The sequence below is a fragment of the Ovis canadensis genome, chromosome 13 (genome assembly GCF_042477335.2).
Source record: "Ovis canadensis isolate MfBH-ARS-UI-01 breed Bighorn chromosome 13, ARS-UI_OviCan_v2, whole genome shotgun sequence".
NCBI lineage: Eukaryota > Metazoa > Chordata > Mammalia > Artiodactyla > Bovidae > Ovis > Ovis canadensis.
The window spans coordinates 45,712,147-45,734,119 of NC_091257.1; the positions used below are offsets into that span (position 1 = coordinate 45,712,147).

Below are 21,973 nucleotides of genomic sequence, written 5' to 3' on the forward strand. Positions count from 1 at the left end.
CTTCTGTAAAATGCCAGAAGCCTCCTTTTTGTGTTGGGGCTGGGGTTGGGGCTGGAGGGGTGTGGGGGGATTGGGGGGCAGGGAGGTCACTCCTATTTGCAGAGCTGTGCACTGCAGCTTTTATTCTGCACTTATTGCCCTCTGTGTTCTGTGCTCTCTCTCTATGGCAGAAGGCCATTAGTAGCCCCTTGCCTGCAGATTAAGAAGAGAACAAGTTCCAGGCTGAAAATAGACCCCAAATGCTGCCTCATAGAAACCCCATAGTTTCTGCACAGAAACTATGACATCTACCTGCATACTTTAATCTCACTAAAACAGGGTTCCTCAACCCCTGGGCCATGGACCTGTACCGGCTGGGTTAGGAACCAGCCACGTATCAGGAGGTGAGCAGTGGGTCAGTAAGTGAAGTTTCTCTGCATTTACAGCCACTCCCCATTGCTCTCATTACCAATTGAGCTCCACCTCCCGTCAGATTAGCCTGTCAGCATTATACTATGGTAGGAGATCAAACCCTGCTGTGAACTGTACATGCGAAGCATCTAGGCCAAGGGCTTCTTCTGAGAATCTAAGGCCTGATGATCTGATTCTGTGTTATGGTGAGTTGTATAATTAATTCATTATGTATCACAATGTAATAGTAACAGAAATAAAGTGCCCAATAAATGTAATGCACTTGAATCATCCCCAAACTATTCCTTCCACATCACCACCCCACCCCTTCGTCCATGGACAAATTGTCTTCCGAAAAACCAGTCTCTGGTGCCAACAAGGATGGAGATCACTGCACTGAAAGACATTCTAGCTTAGAGTGGTGTTGGGTCTACTTTGTTCTTTCATCTTTTCTTATCTTTTAAGTATGGGCTACATTGTTTGTGATCATAGGAAGCACCAACTAGTTCTGCCTGAGAGTGTTAGAGGAATTTCCTAGAGGAGATGATAGTTCTTAAATGATATTTTTTCACGAAGACTCACAGTTTGTGAGCTTGAAACTTCCAACATTGCTCTTTCAAATCTATATCAATTAAATATGTGGTTTGGCACTTTTCTAGTAAAAGCAATAGCGTTTTGTCAATTTATCCAAGTTTCTGGCCCCTGGAGATACTCCAGGAACATATCTGTAAGATCACCAGCCAGAAGGAGGGAAAGAGCCAGTGAACCCATATGGAACATTGAGTCTATTATTAAATGATACTTTGATTCCATCAACTGAAGGAACTAGCTACAGTCACAAGAAATAAAGCATTGAACAGTGGGTTCTTGGACATCATCAATGGAAAATATTGCCCTCTGCAGTGACTGGCAACTACAGAGTAATTCTATAAATAGACAAACGTCTTCTGTTATGACCGCCATGTGAAATATTTAGCTGTTGGAAGCCTGACTTGCAGAAGAGCACTCTCAAGCAAAAATTAATGGCCATGCTAGCCACAAGTCCTAAAGTTCTCTGTCAAACAGGCTAAATCAATCCTCCATGCATTGCACACCAATATATGTCAGACACTTGGATTCCAGATGATTGCAGTGGCTTGATATAAAGTGACCCCATAACTCAGCATTCCGCTTTCTCTATCTTTATTTTCACCTTGTCTTACATATGCACTGTACCTGTTACAAATTTGTCCTGTACCCACTGTGCCCCAAATGATGACTTTTTTAATCAATCACTTCCTCTAAAAAGGAATAATGCAGGACATATATGAGTTTCCAAAGTCAGCATAACAAAGGTGTGTGCTGAGTCCCAGACACTTGGATGGGTCATTTTACCTGTGCTATATAATTTAATTTCATTCTTATGACAGCCTATGAAATGTGCACTGTTGCTCTAATTTACAGATGGGAAAACTGATGCTCAGAAAGTCACAAAGGACCATCCTCAAAGGGATGTGGTTCCCTGGCAAAGGGGGAAACAGTTTCAGAATTTCATTTAAAGGAACAAAGTGAAAGAACAAATATTTAATGAAATATTTAAAAGAGTTAAACTCATTGGGACAGAGTCAGTTAGTAGTTCTCAGGGTCTTGGGGAAAGAGAAAATGGGGAATTATTGCTTAATGTTTACAGAGGTTTTGTCTGGAGTGATGAAAAAGTTTTGGAAATAGATGCTGATGATGTTTGCAAAACATGGTGAATGTAATTAATGCCACTGTACTGTACATTTTAAAATTATGGTCCAATGATTAAGAATTCACCTTCCAATGCTGGAGATGTGGGTTCAATCCGTGTTTGGGGAGCTAAGATTGCAACTGAAGAGCTGTAACTAGAGAAGCTTGAGTGCCCCTCAACTAGAGAAAAAGCCTACATGCAGTAATGAAGACTCCACAGAGACAAATTTTTTAAAACCCACAAAACTGTTAAAAGGCAAACTGTATGCTATATATATTTTGTGCTTCCCAGGTGACTCAAATGGTAAAGAATCTGCCTGCAATGTGGGAGACCTGGGTTTGATCCCTGGGTTGGGAAGATCCCCTGAAGGAGGGCTTGGCAACCCACTCCAGTATTCTTGCCTGGAGAATCCCTATGGACAGAGGAACCAGGCGAGCTACAGTCCATGGGGTTGCAAAGAGTCTGACATGACTGAGCACAGTAAAGGTGGCTCAGTGTTGAAGAATCGCCTGCCAATGTAGGAGACTGGAATTCAATCCCTGGGTCGGAAATATCCCCTGGAGAAGGAAATGGCAACCCACTCCAGTATTCTTGCCTAGGAAATCCCATGGATGGAGGAGCCTGGTGGGCTGCAGTCCATATGATCGCAAAAGAGTCAGACATGACTTAGCAACTAAACAACAACATATATATTTTACTATAATAAAAAAAGATGGGAGAGGAGGGAAAAAAAAGCAACAATGTGAGAGCTTCAAAGGACACTCCGTTTTACTCAGTTCCCAGTAGATTTCTTCTGCCATCCCTTGGATGTGTCTGGTTGGTGCTCCAGTGTCTGTCTCTGGCCGTGGTTTTGTCCTTGACCGTGTACCTTCATCACTTTCAGGATATCCTTTCTCTTTTCCAAGTGAAACCCCTTCATTTATGAAATGAAAAGCTGTGGAATTGGGATCTTTGCTGTCACCGATACAAACTTGGTGCAGACTTATTTGTGTTACAAATGAAAGTAAACAGAGGATAAACAGAGTAGCATTTGTTCTTTTTAGAGACAATAGATTTCCGTTTTAGAATGCACAGTTGCTTCCATTAAGCCTAAGAATTTTTGCTTTTAAAATTTTTGAAATGTATTTCTGACTGTGTGCTCTAGACAAAATAAAACACCTAGAATGGAGAGGTTTGTTTGTTTTTGTTTTTTCATTATTAGGCCTAGACATGCTCCTCCTAGCTGTTTTTAGGGGAATAATCTGTGAAATGATCAATTTTGTTGTATTCCTTTTTATATCTCCAGTTTTGACACAGTGGACGTGGCATCATGTGGCTAGTAAATGAGTCATGGAATGATCAGTCATCACAGTATATTTAATTTAGCTGAAAAATGACATATGGCTACTGATCTATGGCTACTTCGGATATAAGTTATTGATTATGAAGGTTTTTTAATGGACATTATTGTTGAATTAGCCAAAGAAGCATAGCTCTAATGAGATAAAATTAAGCAAAAGAAAAATGTGAACTGAATATCAAGAAATACTTCCAGTAGATGAACTTGGGATTAAATCAGACAGAGAAGTCCCAGTGGAAGTGGTTGGGGGACATTTGACACCATGAACGCTACTTCGAGCTGCAGTGAACTTAAACAATTTACAAGCGACAGACTCTGACTTTGGCAGGATGATGAGTGAGATCATATCTCTAGTTTCATTGATTCTCTTACCCTGGTATACATTCACAGCGTCACATCCCCTGTGGACAGAATTTATATGTGTGTTAAATTTTCTGATTATCGTTTTCTTTTTTCCAGGAAACACTCTTTTTAGAGCATCGCCTGGTCCCATCAGAAATGTCTTCCTTAAGTGGGAAAGTTCAAACGGTCCTGGGCCTTGTGGAGCCTGGCACACTGGGTCGCACCCTGACCCATGAACATTTGACAATGACCTTCGACTGCTGTTACTACCCACCTCCTCCAAGCCACGAAGTTATCTCCAAGGAGCCTATTATAATGAAAAATTTATTTTGGATCCATAAAAACCCTTATTCCCATAAAGAGAATCTGCAGCTGAATCAGGAGACGGAAGCCATCAAGGAAGAACTATTGGATTTTAAAGCCAAAGGTGGAGGAGCTTTGGTGGAAAACACAACCACTGGGATCAGCCGAGACGTGCGGACCTTGAAGTGGCTTGCGGAAGAGACTGGCGTCCACATCATAGCTGGGGCTGGCTTTTATGTGGATGCGACTCACTCTTCAGAGACCAGAGCCATGTCGGTGGAGCAGGTATCAATAAAAGCCTTTATTTCTTGGACAATTGTTGTTCTTTAGTCTCTAATTCATGTCCAACTCTTTTGCAACCCCATGAACTATATAAACCACCAGGCTCCTCTGTCCATGGGATTTCCCAGGCAAGGATACTGGAGTGGGTTGCCATTTCCTTCTCCAGGGCTTCTTCCCGATGCAGGCATCGAACACTTGTCTCCTGCTTGGCAGGTGGATTCTTTACCACTGAGCCACCAGGGAAGCCCTTCTTGGACAGTATTTGTGTATAAATTCAGAACAGTCAGCCCTTCAAACCTTGGATTATCCCTACACATCATCTACATTTGGAAATGTCATTGGCTCAGAGGCATGCTATGGAAATTTGCCAGCTAGCAAAGACATCTGTCACTGGGACCTAAATTAGGAACATTTCATTTTACAAAGAAACAGTGTCCTGGAAGAAGATCTTAATGCATGGGTCACCAAAAAACCTGATATGTTCATACTTCGATTCCCCTATATGATATCGGCTCAGAAGTGGTGGCACAGGCTTTGTGTAAATCTCAACTTTCCACTGTAAGCTTCAGTTATGCAACCTCAGTTTTCCTTCTGGATTTTATAATGTAACCGGCAATAAAAATTCACTGTAGGGTGAAACTTGGCAGGCAGGGACTTGGCACTTTTGCAAACATGTTTCCTTCTCCTTTTACAAAACAAGACGGGTAGAAGAAAATCCACTTTCCTGTTTTTGTTTAAATAGGATCTTAAGCAAGAATGGGCAGAAGGAAAAGTAAATCTTTCAGGGATTAAAGAGAAAGAATAAGCCACGAAGCTTTTTTGCATGTCTATGTGTGTTCCTTCTACATATGCACATAATACAAATGTATATGTATTTACATGTATATGTATATATTCATGTGTATCTTCCATTATCTGTTTCATAGGCATAGAATGTCAGCTGCAGCCTTTGCAAAGAATCAGTTAATCTTTAAAATACTTTAGATTTCAGATTTTTATCTGCATTTTTCCCAGTCAGGCCTTTCTCTTTTTAATTGGTGTCATATTTATTTATTTTTGGCCACACCGTGCAGCATGCAGGATCCTAGTTCCTTGACCAGGGAGTGAATCCAGGCCCCCTGCATTGGGAACATGGACTGCCAGTCTGTGTGTGTGCTCAGTCGTGTCCAACTCTTTGCCAGCCTGCCAGGCTCCTCTGTCCATGGGATTCTTCAGGCAAGGATACTGGAGTAGGTTGCCATTTTCTATTCCAGGGGATTTTCCCAGGAATCGAACCCAAGTCTCTTGTGTATCCTGCATTGGCAGATGGATTCTTTACCACTGAACCACCAGGGAAGCCCAGGGACATACTCAAATATATATATATATTTTTTTAATTGGTCCCTTTATATACACTGATATTATTTGAAGACTATCCTGATATCAGGGATTACACATTCCTCTAACCACACTTAGCAGTAACTATAAATAGGAACTGTCCCAAAATGTCATCTTAGAATTGTGTGCTGGGAATTTGCTTTGCTGCATAGTGTAGCTTCCCTGGTGGCTCAGATGGTAAAGAATCTGCCTGACCCAGTTTCGGTCACTGGGTCGGGAAGATTTCCTGAAGAAGGGAATGGCAATCCACTCCAGTATTCTTGCCTGGAGAACGCCATGAACAGAGAAACCTGGAGGACTATAGCCCATGGGGTTGCAAAGAGTAAGGGCATGACTGAGTGACTACGCTTTCTTTTTCATAGTGTAAAGGGAACTTCCCAGGAGGCTCAGTGGTAAAAGAATCCACTTGCCAATGCAGGAGACACTAGTTCAAATCCCTGGGTCAGGAAGATCTCCTGGAGAAGGAAATGGCAATCCACTCCAGTATTTTCACCTGGGAAATCCCATGGATAGAGAAGCCTGACAGGCTACAGTCCATGGAGTCACAATGAGTCAGATACAACTTAGCAACTAAACAACAAGAACAGTAGGGCAAAGGACAGAATAAATAATAGAGGATTAAAGAATTATTTGCTACGGTTGACACAGACTCAAAGACAGTCTTTTTACATTCTACATGCCCCTAAGATTAAATTATGGATTTTTATCTCAATGAATGAATGAATGTACAATTATGTACTCTTCTTAAGTCACTTTTCCCCATGTAGCTTCCTAAATCCATGAATATCTTGTAAAATAATCACAGTAAGATACTATCAAATCTTTGGTTTAGAGTAACTTGTGTTTTTTGTGTTTTTTTTTTTAATTAAAATTTAAAAAAATTTTTCTTTGGAGTATATTCGATTACCAATGACCAATGTTGTGTTAGTTTCAGGTGTCCAGCAAAGTGATTCAGTGATACATATACATGTATAACTTTTCAAATTCTTTCTTTTTGCCAGGCTGTGCAGCATGGGTCATCTTAATTCCCCAACGAGGGACTGAACCCAGGCCCCTTGCATTGGGAGCACAGAGTCTTAACCACTTAAATTCTCTTAGAGTAACTTTTTGAATTTGAGATTTTGCCAGTAAAATGCCTTTCTCATTTGCCAATATTAACTGAATGGATGTTGAATACATTTATACATTTTTAAAAGAATGAGTGACTCAATGAATAAATTCACTCACATACTGTATTGGCTCTCTGTTGATAAAATCTAGTCTATAACTTTTCATTCTCTCTTCCTTAGCTTACTGATGTCCTTGTTAATGAAATTCTCTGTGGAGCCGATGGAACCAGTATCAAGTGTGGCGTTATTGGGGAAATTGGTTGCTCCTGGCCTCTGACTGACAGTGAAAGAAAGGTTCTGCAGGCAACAGCTCATGCCCAGACTCAGCTTGGCTGTCCTGTTATTATTCATCCCGGAAGGAATCAAAGTGCACCATTTCAGATTATCCGAGTGTTGCAAGAAGCTGGAGCAGACATCTCCAAAACAGTTATGTCACACCTCGATAGGTAAGCAGAACATCTACCAATTAATGTCAACCATCACGTGATTCATGGATAATCAAATAAATAGAATCATCAGATCAATGAAACTAGAGAAAACTACCAACTACACATTAGATAGTATTTAGAAAGTTTTACCATAAACATTAATAAAAGCCACCGATGCCGTTTTTGTGTCCCTACTCTGTGTCAGTACCCGAGGTAATTTGCATACACCATTTCTTTTAATTTAGTTAATCCTTCATAACCCTTCAAGGTAGGTATCACTGCTTTGCCTCAAGGTATGATGTCACAGTTGGTGTCAATTCCAACTGCTTAGTATTTACCAGTAGTTGGAGGGATTAATTTATCTGCAAATATAAAGGGAAGGCAAATTGGTTTCATTCTGAGAATAAAAACACACATATAAATGTTGAGGTTTGCTATTGTGACTGATGGTTTGAATCATCTGAATTTTGGAAAATGCAATGCTAAAAAAGTAATAGTAATACGTATATTATTTGTTTGGTGGTATTATATCTTAGTTTCCTATGGTTCTGTAACAAATTGTAAGAAACTAGGAGGCTTCAAGCAGTAGAAATGTATTCTCTGACAGCTCTGGAGGCCAGCAGTCTGAAATTAAGGTGTTGGCAAGGCTGTGCTTCCTCCAAGGACCTACAAGGAGGAGACTTCTTTGCTGTTTTCACCATCTGGTGGTTCCAGGATTTCTTTGGTTTGTAGCCACCTAAATTCAGTTTCTGCTCTGTCTTCAGATGGCCTCCTCAAGCCGGTCTGTGTCTCCCCTTTTATTTCTTATGAGGACACCTGTCATTAGATTTAGTGCCCACCCAGATCATCCAGAATGACCTCATCTCAAAATCGTCAACTTAATTACATCTGAAAAGACCCTCTTTCCAAATAGGGTCACTTTCAAAGATTCAGAGAGTTGAAACATGGACATGTCTTTTTGAGGTCCACCACTCAGCCTCCTCGTATTATATTGGATGTGTAGGGTCAGTAAAATAACTGACTATATAAAAAGACATTAGCTACAGTTATCAGAATGAAAAAGTCCAACAATGTTGCAAAGGCTAGACACTGGTCCTTACACTGAATTGACGAAGATATTAACATAGTACCAATGAGGATAATAATACATTACAATTGCTTCTCTCTTGCAAAGTGAAATAAAGCCATGTTAGCAGACTGATAAATCCTGATCATGAGACCTGACAGTCTACTATTTAATAAATTAATGTTCCTATGGAATGTATTGGCAAAATGCTTCATCTTGATAAAAACACTGTAAAATCCTGTGCAGAAAAAATACTAAACATGTTACAGTTGTGGCAGAACAGAAAAGCCAATGTTAATGGGAAAACTGAGGGACATCAAGGTAAAGGCAGTTGTTCTGGCAGCTGGTATCCAGATCAATACTTGGCAATCTTCAGGAATCTTCTGGTTGTACTGATAAAATACAAGGATGCTTCTCAATAATGGTCACTGAGGTAGTACATCACAGTGTGGAGAACAGAATCTTTGGACTCAGAGACACCTTCTTTTAAATCTTGCCTCTACCATTTGCTCTGAGGTCTTGGGTAGCTTCATTTGAATTTAAAATAATGTATTTTTTATCATATTTTGTATGATATGGAATGTATATAGCACCTTTAATCAATAAGATGATTTTTAATTCTTTTTAAACAGTGTGAAATATATCAGACATGCAAAAGTATATACATAATACATATTTTTTTTATTACGTTCTTGAAAACATTGTTTTCTGCTGTTATCATGTAAATGCTCTCTATATATCCATTAGACTACAGTTGTTAATGGTGGTGTTCAAAGTCTATATTTCTACTGATCTTTTGATTTCTCAGTTTATTGGTTACCATGAGAAGTATGTTAAAATCCATCATGGTGGATTTTTAGTTTCTGATTGTACATATTTCAATTTTTGCATCATATATTTTGAAGCTATATTATCACGTACATACAAATTATTATTTTTCCTGGTGAAGTGCAATATATCAACATGTATTGAGCTGCTCTACATTGTAATGTGAATACTGGGGTGGGGGGGTTGATTTTAAAAGCTGTTTTACCTGAGGTTAACGTGCCTATACCAGTCTTTACATGTTTGTCTTTATAGTTTATGTGTGTCTTATATAAAAAGCATATAGCTGGGTTTGGAGTTTTACCCAGCCATATTCTTTTTATATGGTAAACCCAATGTTTTACATTCACGATGTTTACTGATTTTTCGTCATAGTTACTGTTAAAATTTCTTGATTTATTTTTATTGTTTCATTTTCATCTCCATATTCTATTTTTCCCCTTCTTTGGAAGGTATGTATACTATTTATATTCTATTAGTGGTTACAGTAGAAAACTCAACATGTATATTTAACGCATAGAATTTTAATAGTTTCAAATACAGTAAATATTTTTACCTTCCTTCCTAGTAATACAAGGACTTTAAAATCCTTCAGCCTCAATTATAATCTAAGTTATATGCTAAATTTTTCAGGATGTGGGGTTTACTTGATTTTTTTAAACCCAGTGATTAGATATTATTTTGCTATTAAAAACATGGTCAGTATATATTTAGATTAATGTTTTTGCTTTTTTCCTTTGCTTACCATTTTTTCCTCACATGTCAGATCCTTACCCTTGAAATATTACTAATTTCCTGAGGTACATCATTTGAAGTTTCTTTACTGAGGGTCTGTTTTGGTAATAAATACTTAGGTTTCATGTGTCTGAACATGACTTTACTCCTTCATGCATAAGGAATAATTTAATATAATAGATAAATTATAATAATGAATTAGAATGGATAATTCTACTTAAAAGTTATTCTCCCTAAGTCCTTTAAAGATATTCCATTTTCAACTGACATGTATTATTGCTGTTATATCAGCTCTTAGTAATTGTGTTTCCTTTTAAGTTATCTGTCCTTTTTTCAGATTACTTGTCGCATCTTTGTCACCTGTTCTGTGTCTTCCCCTATGAGCTATCTCAGTGTGAATTTCTTTTTTATTTTGTTGCTTGGAATTCCTGGGTAGGAAGGTATTTTTCCATTGTTTCTGAAAAACTTCAGCCATTGTCTCTTCAAATATTGCTTCCTATTTCCTTATTATATGCATTGTAGACTGTACATTGATACATGTAGGATCTTAATACCTGAACTTCATTATCCATTTGTGTCTTTGAGCTGTAATTTCTTCAGTCTCATCTTCCTATTTACTACTTCTCTCTCCAGTGGAATCAATCTGCAGCTTAATCCATCAGTTTGGTTTATAACATTAAGAACTATAGATTTTTTTCTTCTATAAGTTCCATTTGGTTACTTTTCAATTCTCCTTGGTTAATTTTGACCATTTATTTTTTCCTTCATCATATTTTCAGCTTCATCTTTTAAAAATTATCAAAAATACAATCTTAACTCTGTAGTTAATAAACCTAAATTCCACTGTCTTTTTACTCTGACCTTATAGTTTGTTGGTTTTTCTGGCCCTCATTCATTATTTCCTTGTAAAATGTTACTGTGATCTTAGATTGCTTGGAAATTATTATCAGTTCTGGGTTGGAGGGTATTTTCCTGTTTTTTTGTTTTCTTTTGTTTGTTTCTTATAGGTAGTTAGGGGTCATTACTAACTTGAGACTACTTTGAACTAAATTTTTAAAAATTATAAACCAATTTTTATTGTGGTAAAATACATACTGCTGAAGAATTGATGCTTCTTGGAGAAGACTCTTGAGAGTCCCTTGGACTGCAAGGAGATCCAACCAGTCCATCCTAAAAGAAATCAGTCCTGAATATTCATTGGGAGGACTGATGCTGAAGCTGAAACTGCACTACTTTGGCCACCTGATGTGAAAAACTGACTCATTAGAAAAGACCCTGATGCTGGTAAAGATTGAAGGCAGGAGGAGAAGGGGATGTCAGAGGATGAGATGGTTGGATGGCATCACCAACTCAATGGACATGAATTTTAGTAAACTCGAAGTTGGCAATGGACAGGGAGGCCTGGCATGCTGCAGTCCATGGGGTTGCAAAGAGTCGGTTGCATGACTGAGCAACTGAACTGAACTGAAAATACATAGAACATAAAATTTACCACCTCAACCATTTTGAAGTGTCAAGTTCGGTTGTTTTTGGTACATTCACATTGTCTGGCAACTAATCTCTAGAACTCTCTTCATCTTGCACAACTGAAACTCTATGGCCATGAAACAACAATACCCCCTCTCCCCTCCCCGCTCCTCACCCCCAGTCCGTGGCAAACACCATTCTACTGGCTGTCTCTACGAATGTGACTACTACAGGTATCTCATATATGTACAATTGTACCGTATTTGTCTATTTGTAACAGCTTAAATGTTTCAGGGTTTTAGAACCACACAGATGCTATGAATTTTGGCCCCTAAATTCAGTAAGTACAGGTTTGTGGTTATTGATTCTCATGGAAGACTCTTTTCCTGACTACCTCCATTCTACCAGAAGACAAGACTGAAGAAGAAATAAAATCTCTAAAGACTCCTTCTGTGGGCCAGGTTTTTACTGAGTCAATCCACATGGGTGTTTTTTGGGGGAGTGAAATTAGTACTCCCTTTATGTGCTGGTGGAGGCTATATCTCTGGTTTATCTCTGTTCAGCCCCAACACTTTCTCACTTCACCCTCTGAAACCCTCCAGGTATGGATCACAATAAACTGTGGAAAATTCTGAAAGAGATGGGAATACCAGACCACCTGACCTGCCTCTTGAGAAATCTGTATGCAGGTCAGGAAGCAACAGTTAGAACTGGACATGGAACAACAGACTGGTTCCAAATAGGAAAAGGAGTACATCAAGGATGTATATTGTCATCCTTCTTATTTAACTTCTATTCAGAGAAATGCTGGGCTAGAAGAAGCACAAGCTGGAATCAAGATTGCTGGGAGAAATATCAGTCACCTCAGATATGCAGATGACACCACCCTTATGGCAGAAAGTGAAGAGGAACTAAAACGCCTCTTGATGAAAGTGAAAGTGGAGAGTGAAAAAGTTGGCTTAAAGCTCAACATTCAGAAAACGAAGATCATGGCATCTGGTCCCATCACTTCATGGGAAATAGATGGGGAAACAGTGGAAGCAGTGGCAGACTTTATATTTTTGGGCTCCAAAATCACTGCAGATGGTGACTGTAGCCATGAAATTAAAAGATGCTTACTCCTTGGAAGAAAAGTTATGACCAACCTAGACAGCATATTAAAAAGCAGAGACATTACTTTGTCAACAAAGGTCCATCTAGCCAAGGCTATGGTTTTTCCAGTGGTCATGTATGGATGTGAGAGTTGGACTGTGAAGAAAGCTGAGTGCCGAAGAATTGATGCTTTTGAACTGTGGTGCTGGAGAAGACACTTGAGAGTCCCTTGGACTGCAAGGAGATCCAACCAGTCCATTCTGAAGGAGATCAGCCCTGGGATTTCTTTGGAAGGAATGATGCTAAAGCTGAAGCTCCAGTACTTTGGCCACCTCGTGCGAAGAGTTGACTCATTGGAAAAGACTCTGATGCTGGGAGGGATTGGGGGCAGGAGGAGAAGGGGACAACAGAAGATGAGATGGCTGGATGGCATCACGTACTCAATGGACGTGACTCTGAGTGAACTCTGGGAGATGGTGATAGACAGGGAGGCCTGGCGTGCTGCAATTCATGGGGTCGCAAAGAGTCAGACACGACTGAGCGACTGAACTGAACTGAACAGAAAAACAGCAATCTGACTAAAAATGGGCAGAAGATCTGAATATATATTTCTCCAAAGAAGACACAGAGATGATGAACAGACCACATGAAAAGATGCTCAATATCATTAATCATCAGGCAAATTAAACCACAGTGAGATATCATCTCACACCTGTCAGAATGGCCATCATCAAAAAGAACACAAATAACAAATGTTGGCAAGGATGTGGAGATAAGGAAACCTTTGTATAGTGTTGGTGGGAGTGTAAGTTGGTACAGCCACATGGAAAACAGCATGGAGGTTTCTCAGAAAACTAAAGATAGAAGGCGTACATAACCCAGAACTTCACTCCTGGATATAAAGCCCCAAAAGCCAAAAACAATGATTCGAAAAGATATGTGCACCCCGAATGCTCACAGTAGCATCATCTGCAATTGCCAAGATGTGGAAGCAACTTCAGTGCCCATCAACAGATGACTGGATAAAGAAGTGATATACAGTACTCCACTATATATAATGGAATACTACTCAGCCATAAAAAGGAATGAAATTTTGCCATTTGCAACTACATGGATAGATAGGGTGCTACTAGAGAATGACAGACACTATATGGTATCACTTATGTGTGGAATCTAAAAAATACAACAAACCAATGAATATAACAAAAAAAGAAATAAGCTCACAGATAAAGAAAACAAACTAGTGGTTACCAGTGGGGAGAGGGTAGGGGGAGGGACAAGGTAGCAGAAGGGGATTAAGAGGTATAAACTACTATGTATAAAATAAATAAGCCACAATGATATTCTATACAACACAGGGAATATAGCCAATATTTTATAACTAATAAATGGAATACAAGCTTTGAAAGTTGTGAATCACTATGTTGTACACTAGAAAGTTACATAATGTTATACATCAATTACACTGCAATAAAAAAACGTGGGAAAACGGCAGCTCTGGGTCACGCCTACACCTCATTTCTCTGCTCTCTCTTTTGTTTCTGCCCCCCCACCCCACCCCCAAGCAAGTCCTTTGCTTTCCTACCAGCTTAGACAGGCATTTTAAAATATGATCTGTTGTCCCCTTTCATTTTATTCATTATTTTACATGTACTCTGCTTGGAAGTTTTCCTGTGAATGTTCAGCCTGCCTTACTGCTTAAACTGGCTCCAGCTAATTCTTAAAGAATCATTAAGATTCTTAAAGAATCTATCTGTTTATAGGTATACATGTAAGCAAGTTAGAAAATGATGCTTGCTCAGTTGCTTAGTCATGCCCGACTCTTTGCAATGCCATGGACTATGGCCCACCAGGTTCTTCTGTCCATGGGATTGCCCAGGTAAGAAGAGTGGGTTGCCATTTCCTTCTCCAAGCCAGAAATTCAACTTATGGATTGGCATATGGATTCTTTACCACTGAGCCATCAGGGAAGCCCTAGAAAATGATGCTCGGCCTTAATAGAACATAAACTTTCACTGGAAATTGTGAGATAAACCTTAACTTTTAAAACAGTAGGACTTCTCTGTTCAGAAAATCAAACTATACCCCTGATCAGGGAACTAAGATCCTACATGCCATGCAGCCAAAAGGTTTAAAAAATAATTAAATAAAATAAAATCGAGTCTTTAAAAATATTTTAATAAATAAAAGATATATAATATATATGCATACATATATATGTCTATATATATATATATATATGTTTATTTTTGGCTCACAAAATCAACATGTATAGGTGCACAAATATGCGTACACACACTTGTATATGTATTTTCTTTTGAACGATAAAGCTACACTATCTCAGTTTCATTGACTGCCATTTCATTGCCTCTTCTAAAAATGGCCTGGGATGGAAAGTAGACCTTGACCTGACATCAGCCAAACTCAGAGCATCCTAGAAAATCCTGAGACCAGTCCTAGAACAGTCACCCATTCTGTACCCATACAGGGATGATTCAGGGTTCCAGTGTCTAAAAAAACAGTACTGTACCTATAAGTATGAGTATTTCAGAGCACAGGCAAATTAGGGGAAATGGCCTCACAAAAAGGAGTGCACTGGGAAAAACAAACCAAATAAAGAAACAGAAGAAAAAATTCAGGGGGGCAGAGGCGGGCAACTTTAGCTTTTTGATGTGAGTGTTCACAGCAAGACAGTTGCCAGGCTAACGTTTGACTAGGTCATCTTTTCACAGACTCTCCGAAGTCCACTGGGCTGCACACACAGTCTGATCTGTGTTGAAAGGGCAAGGACTTCAGCTTCTATAATGGGGACACATCACAAAGAACATGTATTTCGTGTAACAAAATGCACAGACAACACACACAAAAAGAAGAGAATCCTGAAAACAAGCCTTCCAGGAAAACAACAACAGAAATTTGGGGGCATAAAGGAAAAGGTTCTGAACCTGCAGGCTGTTGTGGTTGCCGGTAGCAAGTTAAGATGCTAGCTCTGTCCTGTGACCCTGTTTTAGGACACTGGGCTTTCTAGCTCTTTACAGGCTTTCAATCCCTGTAAAACTGTTCATTCCTCTCTTTAAAGGTAGGATTTCTATCATTTGAGAATACAAAATACAATTACTTCAGAGTCAGAGTACTTAATGATAGGGAAATATAAGTAAATAAATGATATATGATAAAAAATAAAATACTTCAGGGTGTCCTGGACACCTTTAATTTATTAAAGCAATAAATATTTTTGAAAATATGTAACTCTTCACTCACATTCAGACATAAGGCATTTTATCTTAAAATACATGCACATACACATAAAATAACAAAACTGGGCTAGGCCTAGCCAAAAGAAGCAGTTGGGACCCTGAGAGGGAAGGGTTAATGAATGGCCATCACCTTAGGACACTCTAAACCACATTGTTGTCACGTGACCATTTGTGACCTGCTTCAGGTCATTTGCCTGGAGACAACAGTCTGACAAGATAAATCTGCTTCTGTGTCTAGTCCCCTCCCCTAACCATCTGTTCTCTTTAGGAAATGCAGGCTGGTGGAAGTGCCCAGGAATGCAGCGGGTGTAACCCTAGGGAACATCACAGGGGGGTGCCCTTGACAGTTACAGCCACCCAAAGTCAACATTTGTCAGAAAATAACACCAGCATTTCCATGTTGCTGTCTGGGTTTTTAATCCACAAAGGCTTTGTGCCTTTTAATCACTTACTAAAACTTGTCTATCTGTTAAAACTCCAGCCACATTTTCAGGTGGCATGTCATCATAGCCCTGCCTCTGGGCCTGGTCTGATATAGGATATATGTGATGGAAGAAGACAACCCAGGGAGAGTCTTGTTGCCACCTGCCTCCGAGGAAGTTTTATCTGCCATGGACTATAGAGTAGCTGTAGGTATTTTTATGACAACAAAATTCTTTCATTACCAAGGAAGGTGGGGTAGAAAGACATGGTTAGAAGGTATTTGGGCACTAGCTATTTGCTGATCAAACTCCAAGCCCCTGGGAGGGCAACAGACAGGTGCTGTGCCTCAGTCTTTTTCTACTTAATTATGTGTTTAACAAAACAGAGGGCTTTGATGGAAACCCAGGGCCTAGAGTTTGATTAGGGGCACAATGATAATTAAGTGCAGGAACACGGCACATCTCTCTGAAAATCTCTCCCCATGGAAGGCAGAGGAATATTACCTGAGGGTTTCTGAAAGAGAAGGCAGAGCACAGGGGATGGACTATCAATACATGTTATTCTCTTTAGCCCTAATTATTCATACCAAATTTGCCCACGTCTTTAAAGGATGCAATTTTGATACATTTTTTCATTAGATGAAGTAATGGAGTGAAGAATAATTTCATTTATTCTTTCATTCACCAAATATCTGTTAAGTGTCTAAGTACCATATATCAGACACTAGGATGTAGCAAGGAGCAAGACCCACTTTCTGGCTTCAACATGAGTATTCCATTATAATTATGGTGGCTAAACCTTAAGGGTGTTTTTGTAAAGCCACCCCAAAATAATCATGTGGGATCCTTGGAACTGCATCCTTTTAATTCCTAGGAATGCTAGTGACTTAATGTGAAACCATTCAAAAACAATTCCAGGCAGAAATTTAGCAAACTTAAACTTGACCAAAATATTTTAATATATGTAAATAGAATGGAAATACTTAAAAAAACAATTGGAATGTTTTGCATGTGAAATGATTTATAACATTTAGAATTCCCTGCATACAGTGCTATATTTCGTAATAGTTTATTGTTAGGACTATGCTTATGCATGCATTATGTATGAAATGTATGTGGGGACAGAAATGAGTGTGCATTGTAGAGTATATACTTTATACACATTATATATAGTAAGGACAACTTATTTAGTCAAATAGGCTCAGATCTAACTACTGAGTGAGAAATGCAGGCACTTTCCTGGTACTCCAGTGGTTAAGAATCCACCTTGCAATGCAGGGGACATAGATTCAATCCCTCATCAGGGAACCGAGATCCCACATGCTGCAGGACAACTAAGCCCGTGTGCCACAACTAGAGAATCCGAGCACCACAATGAAAGATCACAAAGATGCAACAAAGATCCCATGTGCCAAAACTAAGACCCGATGCAGTCAATTAAATAAATATTTTTAAAAAACCAAAATCAAACAAGCAACAAAAGAAATTAATCAGGAACAAAGTAAGGGCCTGGTAAGCACATGATAATTTTTAAAAGCAAATATTTACTTATGACACTGCTTCTTTCCCATTTCCTAATGTCCACTGACATTTCTTCTGTTACCACTATTGCAGACGACAGGAAAATATCAGAAAAACTAGATGCTTTTAAACATGTCATCATAGCTACTGTATAAACTTAGTTATTCTGCAGTTAAATTTTACATAAGAATCTACATTGCAACCCACTGAATGGGAGAAAATATTTGCAAATGAATCAAACAACAAAGGATTAATTTCCAAAATATACAAACAGCTAATGCAGATCAATTAAAAAAAAGAAACAATCAAAAATGGACAGAAGATCTAAATAGACACTTCTCCAAAAAGACTCATGGATGGCTAAGAGGCACATGAAAAGATGTTCAGCATCACTACTTATTAGAGAAACTCAAATCAAAACTACAATGAGGTATCACCTCACACCAATCAGAAAGGCTATCATCAAGTGGGGTAGGACAAACTAAGAAAGTAGAGGGTAGGACAAATTGAGAAAGTAGCATTACATATATACACTGTGCTGTGCTTAGTCGCTCAGTCATGTCGGACTCTTTTCAACCCATGGACTGCAGCCCACCAGGCTCCTCGTCCATAGGAATTCTCCAGGCAAGAATACTGGAGTGGGTTGCCATGCCCTCCTCCAGGGGATCTTCCCAACCCAGGGATTGAACCCCGGTCTCCCGCATTGCAGGCAGATTCTTTACCAGCTGAGCTCCCTGGGAAGCCCTGTATATACACTATCGTGTGTAAAATAGATAGTAGGAAGCTGCTATACAACGCAGGGAGCTCAGCATGGTGCTCTGTGATAACCTAGGTGGGCGGGGTGGTGGTGGGGGCAAGGCTCAAGAGGGAGTGTATGTATATGTGTATATATATATGGCTGATTTGCATTGTTGTACAGCAGAAACCAACACAATATTGTAAAGCAATTATCCTCCAATTAAAAAGAAAAGGAAAAAAATCTCTTCAAACAACAAATGCTGGAAAGGGTGTGGAGAAAAGGGAAACCTCCTACACTGTTGATCGGAATATAAATGGATACAACCATTATGGAGAAAAATATGGAGGTTCCTTAAAAGCTAAAAATAAAGCTACCATATGATCCAGAAATTCCAATCCTGGGCATATATATGAAAAAAATCATAATTCAAAAAGATACATGTATCCCAGTGTTCATTACAGCACTATTTACAATAGCTAGGATGTGAAAGAACCTAGATACCCACTGACAGAGGAGTGGATAAAGAAGATATGGTACATATTTACAATGGAATATTACTAAGCCATAAAAATGAACAAAATAATGCCATTTGCAGCAACATGGATGGACCTAGAGACCATCTGTCTCAGAGAAAGACAAATATCATATGATATCACTTATATGTGGAATCTTAAAAAAATGTTAAAAATGAACTTATTACAAAAATAGAAGTGGAGTCACAGACATATAAAGCAAATTTATGGTTATCAGGGGTGAAAGGAGGGAAGGGATAAATTGGGAGATTGGGATTGACATATATAACACTCAGTTCAGTCAATTCAGTTCAGTTGCTCAGTCGTGTCTGACTCTTTGCGACCCCATGAATCACAGCACGCCAGGCCTCCCTGTCCATCACCATCTCCCGGAGTTTACTCAGATACACACTACTATACAGCTATATATAAAATAGATAACTAAAAAGAACCTAGTGTACGCTACTCAATACTATATAATGACCTATATGGGAAAAGAATCTAAAAAAGAGTGGATATTTTATATGTATGACTGATTGGCTTTGCTGTACAGTAGAAGCTAACACAATATTGTCAAATCAACTATACCCCAATAAAATTTCTTGAGATCTACATCGGTTTGTAGAGAGTACTCAGTGAGACAGAAACACACACAAAACGTGAGCACATTTCAGTGTGATGTTGTGTAGTGACGCTGGCCACAGCTACCCCTTCACGAATGCAGCGCATATTCCATGCATCTGGGACAATGGAGAACGAGAGGGTGCTGGGAACACAGTGTCTGATCCTACCCCTGTCAACAGCACCTACTTTCTGAGTGACCTTGAGCAAGTCACTGAAGCCTCCAAGTCTTTTACGCATCTGTCAAAAGGGGTTAATAAAAATTATTTTTTAACCCTTAAAGTGTTAGACACATTTCCCCAAGTATTGCTTGTCACAGTTTTCCTTTTACTATTTAAGAGAAGTAAAATAAAAGTAAAGTAAAAAGACCTATTTAAAAACAAATAGAAAATCCAGACAAATATTGGACAAACTGAAATGGAGCAAAACTACTTAGTATACCTAAAAGTGCTGAATAAAATGCAATTAATTAACTTATGCTAGTAACTGGTATATGTTAATTATCCCAAATTGCACTCTTTAACACAGACACTTGGGTGAATCAGCCCAATGTCAACAGCAAATGAAGACACTGGTCCTGTCTTCTCTCCAACACATTATAACCACCAAAACCTCCCACAAGTAATTTTTTCTTCTAAAGCCATTTTTCATGACTCTGACACCATTCCCAAGAACTGTGACATTTTGACAAATAGGATTGCCATGTCTATGAGATTTATCTTCACTCTCTTCAATACCATCATTCCATGAACTATGTATCGCTTTACAGAAAAACGCAACCTCTTTTGTGCTCTGTGGCAGCTGCAAAGTTCATATGGTAAAAAGCTCTTCCTAGGGTGGATAAACTGTGAAATGCATTTTAAAATGAAGTTTTAATTACATTTCGCAATTCAGAGCCAACTTCTGGTTTTAGTGTAATTTAAACAAGGGTTTTTCTCTCTCGCAGCCATCTGTTCCTTTTCCTTAAGCTTAGACTTATGTCATAATATTGAGAATGTGACGTCATTCTCTCCTATGACGTCATTAAACATCTCTGTAGGATACTGTGCCCAAGCAGACAATTGAATCATGTTTGTTCAAATATATAGATAATAGGGAATATGCAAAATAAATACATGGCAATCTAAATTATTCCTCTATTGCTTTTTATTCCCAGTTACTCTCTACAGTTGAGAAGCATAAAAGTAATCCTTTATCACAAAAAGAATCCTCTAAAGAAAGACAAAAGAATCTTTAAACTACCTACATGTATGTGAATAAACTAGTATATAAATGTGAATGTACTATGTGAATTGATGGTTTTGAGTTTGTATGAAACCAATGTTCCTGGTAAATATTTACTTGAAGTAATAAATTATACTTTCTGGCTATAGACAATGTTTAGGCATTGTTGAGGGAATAGTCTTACATTTAAAACTTACATCATTCTATTCAGTTTCTGTTTTCGACATTAAGAATAAATTAATTGAAATTCATCAATTAAGAATTTTTCAAATTTTGTAATTAAGCTGTAACTGCCACTAGTAATATAGGAATACATCTGACTAATGTTTTGAATTATAGTAACATTGAATTTATTATAGTAATTTATATATTAATTTCTTTTAGACATATTATAAATATTTTAAAAATTATTTTAGTTTTAAATCAATAGTTCTAGGTGAGTTTAATAATTCTTTTAAGTAGCTGTTGAAGAACTCTCATTAAATTGTAAAGAATCCCACACAGTATGATCTGCACAAATATTCATTGGTTTTAAATTAAGAAATTCAGTGACGAGGGAGACAGAAATTTCAGGGGTGTTTCTTTCATGGTAAACAATTTTTATAATAACCAGTCATTGAAATTCAACATTGTTTTAAATAAATCAGTTGTCTATAAGTATCCCCTTATTATTGTATTTTTAAATTTAAGAAAATTTTAATTACTTGGTCAAGATCATAAGTTTTAGCACTGAATATATTCTGTGTTTCTGGATGTGTCAGGCTCTGAACTCAAGTCTCAAAATAGACCAACACATGATGCTTACCCTCCAGGCCCAGGAAGTCACAGGCTGGATGACTGACGAATTCCAAAAAAGTCACTGCACAATATAATGGGAAGTGCACTAGCCTATAAGCTAGAATTCCTGGATTCCTGATCAGTTAAGAAACCCAAGCTTTGATTTCTTCATTTCTGCATTCGTGTTAGTACCCAGCATCTGTATTTCACCAGTTCATTATGAGTTTCAGAACCTGCCCTTTCCATTCTCTTGGTAGTATTTAATGATGCCAACATCTAATGAACTGCCCACAGGAGGCACTGGTTTCTCCTTCTCCACTTCTGTCACGATGGGGACCAAGTCCCATCATTTGACACTTCCTTCTTGCCCTGTTCTGGTCTATGACAGCATGATTCGCCCAGATGCTAACCTCAATTCCCCTTCCCTTTGCACC

General features: G+C 38.5%; 1 protein-coding gene across 5 annotated transcripts in view; it reads left to right on the plus strand.

Annotated features, from left to right (window-relative positions):
- Positions 1-21,973, plus strand: part of PTER (phosphotriesterase related) — an 80,168-nt gene that overhangs the window by 40,212 nt on the left and 17,983 nt on the right. For all 5 annotated transcript variants that reach the window (XM_069546450.1, XM_069546447.1, XM_069546448.1 and 2 more), the window contains 2 exons: positions 3,900-4,370; positions 7,034-7,299. In XM_069546450.1, the coding sequence (XP_069402551.1) occupies positions 3,939-4,370; positions 7,034-7,299 (698 nt within the window). In that variant the 5' untranslated portion in view covers positions 3,900-3,938. The remainder of the gene's footprint in view (positions 1-3,899; positions 4,371-7,033; positions 7,300-21,973) is intronic.